Source organism: Prosopis cineraria, unplaced genomic scaffold, assembly GCF_029017545.1.
Source record: "Prosopis cineraria cultivar Desert tree isolate PC_DT_omini unplaced genomic scaffold, ASM2901754v1 PC3, whole genome shotgun sequence".
NCBI classification, from domain to species: Eukaryota; Viridiplantae; Streptophyta; class Magnoliopsida; order Fabales; family Fabaceae; genus Prosopis; species Prosopis cineraria.
In genome coordinates, this window is record NW_026555334.1 from 6,266,915 (window position 1) to 6,271,123 (window position 4,209).

Below are 4,209 nucleotides of genomic sequence, written 5' to 3' on the forward strand. Positions count from 1 at the left end.
TTAGTTGACAACAAGATATTCTGTTTTCTACGGACGAAGCAATACGTATTAATTATTAACCAAACAGCACATAATTCTTTTGTAGGCCATGTCATTATCACCTTTAATTTCTATTCGTTCATTGCACCAAGCGATTCATAATCCTTATGATTCAAACTTCCTTGTTTGAACTCAACCTAATAAGAAACTCTATAAATACACGCCACCTTTGCAGTGCTTCACCATCCACACAACAATCCCCCACAGCATACCTCTCTGTCACTAGACATATATATCATTCCCTCTCTAACTCAGAAACTGATATATATACTTGAAGGAAGAGAGAGAGAGTGTGTGCGTAGTGTGAAGATCGACCATGGAGGATTTACGTAAGATGATGAATGGGTTAAAACCAGTGGTTTTAATGGTGATGGTGCAGATAGCATTTGCAGCAGTGAATGTGTTGTACAAGCTCGCCATTAATGATGGAATGAGCATGAGGATCGCTACTGCCTATCGCCTACTCTTCGGTTCTGCTTCTACTCTTCCTCTCGCTCTTGTCTTTGAAAGGTTTCATTCAATCTAGTTCTTCTTCCTCAATCTTCTTCCTCAATTTTAATTGCGATTATGATTAACATGGTGGCCAAAAAATAATGGTTCTTTTTGTTCTTCATTTGTTTGACAGGAACAAGAGACCGAAGCTCACTCGGAGAGTTCTTTTCATGGCATTTCTTTGCGGCTTATTTGGGTATATATTTCTACCCTTTTGCATGTCCTAGTTTTTCTTTTGGATATTCTAGGGTTACGCACTAAAAGAAATGAAGGATATGAGCCTTCTCTTTTATGATCAAATCGGTTATTAAAATGGTATAAGTATTTCAAGATTTCACGAATAAATTTTAGGTTTATTAGAGTGCTTATTTGAGAAAACGCTTTACAATATAGAGTCAGGACACACAGACACACATGACCTTTGACCCTATGAGAGCGCTTGAGCGCCGGTTGATCCAATCCTATTTTTCTTTTGTATTGTCTGAAATTAATATAATTTATGTGTATTTTTTTAATTATATTTCAGGGGGAGTTTATTTCAAAACCTTTACTTCGAGGCTCTAGCTTTGACATCCGCAACATTTGTTTCTGCTATTTACAACCTTATTCCAGCCATCACTTTCATATTGGCTATCTCTTGCGGGTATAATATCGATCTCCATTTTTATATTTTTAATAGATTAAGTAAATTTTTATAATCAAATTAAGCCATGGATATATTTTTTTTCTAAATAAGTTAAATAACATGTTTAGTAAAATACATGTTCATTCAACGAAGATGTGCTATCAAGTCACATCTTGGTGGAAACTAAAGTGACGTATCGTTATCCAATAGTATTATATTTATTTGTACATCAACAAGCTACATGTGGCTACAGCATTATAATGGGACTTTATTGAAATAAAGTGTATCTGCTTGAAGGAAAAAGTCAAATCACTCTTTTGTTTTTTAAATTATTCACTTAACTAATAAACCATCTTTATTTTGTTAATGTCAGCAGCCTCAATAATATAATTTTGCTTTTGATAAAGCTATGCTGAAGTCACGCATTAATGATCATATAAATCCCAATTGAATATGCATCTTGAAATGCTTTATTACGTGTAATGAGATGTGAGTTTGTTGTGTGTGAGAAACTCCTATGATGGACTCACTCATTTACCCGGTTCCTTCTTTGGAAAATAGTCCCTTTACCTAAACTATATTTGTTTTAGTATGTTTTATAAATTGAATCTGAAAAACATGTTGCAATATTTTATAATTTGAATATTTTGATATCACTTATATCTAGTTTATATATATATATATATATATATTCATATATATGGTACAAATTTTGAAAAATAAACTATAAAATTCATGACTTATAAATGGTAACTTTTATATATTCGAATCTAAATATCAAATAGTCCTATAAAAAAAGTTACTATTAATAAGACCCAACAATATTCGAATTTGATCATCAAAATAGTAGATAATAGTCATATAAAAAAGTTACTTATAAAATTTTATATTATTTTAATAGCATAGCTATATATATACACACACTTAATTTGACCATTATTTGTTTTTTCTTAAATGTGTAAAGCTTTGAAAGATTAAACTTGGGAGCAGCAGGAGGGAAAGCGAAGGTGTTGGGAACCATAATAGGGATTGGTGGGGCAATGCTTCTTACTTTCTTCAAAGGCTTCGAAATCCAAATTTGGCCCTTCCATATTAACCTTTTGCACCCACATCATGACCAAAACGGCACCGTTTTGACAACACGACATGGTCGCTCAGAATTGCTTGGTGTTCTCTGTGCCCTTGCAAGCTGCTTCTCCTATGCTTTCTGGCTAATTATTCAGGTCATTTTATTTATTTACTTTCAAGACCACAAATTAATAAATAATTCTTCGTCTTCATGTCGTTTGATGTTGTGATTCACAGTAATTATCTGAAATGTCGTTTTGGTTTTTATATGGCACAGGCTAAGATGAGTGCAGAATATCCATGCCATCTCTCTAGCACATCTCTGATGTCTACAATGGGAGCAATGCAAGCCACTGTGTTTGCTCTCTGTATGGAAAGAGATTGGAACCAATGGAAATTGGATTGGAATGTCAGGCTTCTTGCAGTTTCATTCTCGGTATGTGTCATCAATTATCATCAATTATTTCTTTTTTAATTATTAAAATAATCTAAAATTACCATTGATAGAGTTGTGTTGAGTTAAAGTAACTCAATTCTCCATAAACAAGGTCAAGAATTTAACTTGAACGGTGTGAATGAAAAAAAATCATATTGATAAAACTAACTCGCATTTGGGCCTAACAGCAATGATCGAATCTGACTTGGCTCTGTAATTCCAAATATTATCATATATTTATATAAAAAAAGAAATGATTGATTATAAAATTGTTTAATTTTGCAGGGAATTGTTGCATCAGGAATAGTGGTGATTGTGATCGCATGGTGTGTGAGGATGAAAGGTCCAATGTTTGCTTCTGCATTCACTCCTTTAATGCTTGTAATAGTGGCCCTTGCTGCTTCTTTAACATTGAATGAGAACCTCTATTTAGGAAGGTACAAATTCTTATTAATCTCATTCAAAACTAAGGAAATTGTTCTAGCTATATGCATGCATATATATATATATATATGTCAAAATGTCAACATTGAATTATGGTATATGTATATATGATTGATTTGGGTTTCAAAATACTGTACAGTGTGATTGGAGCTTTGCTGATAGTTTGTGGTTTATACGTTGTGCTGTGGGGCAAGAGCAAGGAAATGAGGACGATGACTCAGTTGGTGCCATCAGAAATGACCCAACAAGAACTTGAACCCGTTGAAGTTGTTGTCAGCAACTTAGCAGATCCTAATAATCAGAAAATTTCACCAAAACAATAATTAATTAGTCCATTGTCATTGATTCTGATCTTCTTCACTTGATGATGATTCACCGAAAACTGGTCATGAGGATGAAGATTAGCACTTGTCTCTGGCATTGTCGTCTTAAGAGACTTTCAACATCGAAAGTGCTTAAGATTTGGAGATCCTTCTCCACTTGATAGTATGGAATATTTTAGATCGAGAGAGAGCGAGAGAGAGAGAGAGAGAGAGCAAGTAGTGGTGGGTCTAAGCTTTACACTTGTACTTTGCCTCCATGAAGGACGAGCCCATCTTTTTTTCTCTGTATATATCTCTTAACTTTTTTAGTAATTATATTATTTTCCCGTCAATATTGAAGTCAACTTTTACGCTTCTTTTGTCTCTTCTCAAAACATATTTATCCGGTTTTTAAAACCTTGATCATGTTCTCTGAATTATTCTCTCCTATTTAATTAAGTTGTGATATTTATCACCTGTTCAATTAAATATAATATGATATTAGATGTAAGCATGAAGCAAGTCAACTTTATTACCAATTGCTGTTTTACCGTTCTAACCAGAGCTCTTAAATGCAAGTTTAGGAATGCAACCATGTTTAAGTATAATGCTCTTTTGCAGTACTGCTTGACTCAATTTAAATTAGTTTGGGGCACGTTAAGTCCTTTAATTCTGGTGGGACAAACCCAAGATATATCAGGTAGTTAAATCCAAAAAAAAAAAAAAACAAAGCGAGTGAGCTTACAATTTCAAATTTCCCTACTTTTTGGTTTGTAAATAATCCCCACATTCCAATGTATATA

General features: G+C 33.3%; 1 protein-coding gene across 1 annotated transcript; it reads left to right on the top strand.

Moving 5' to 3' along the window:
• Window positions 1-239: 239 nt before the first annotated feature.
• LOC129306858 (WAT1-related protein At1g25270-like) lies at window positions 240-3,759 on the top strand. The gene is made up of 7 exons (XM_054947628.1): window positions 240-549; window positions 665-727; window positions 1,058-1,174; window positions 2,121-2,379; window positions 2,502-2,660; window positions 2,946-3,097; window positions 3,244-3,759. Exons 1-7 carry the CDS (start codon window positions 356-358, stop codon window positions 3,425-3,427), a joined length of 1,128 nt encoding a protein of 375 aa, XP_054803603.1. The 5' UTR covers window positions 240-355; the 3' UTR covers window positions 3,428-3,759.
• The last annotated feature ends 450 nt before the right edge of the window (window positions 3,760-4,209 follow it).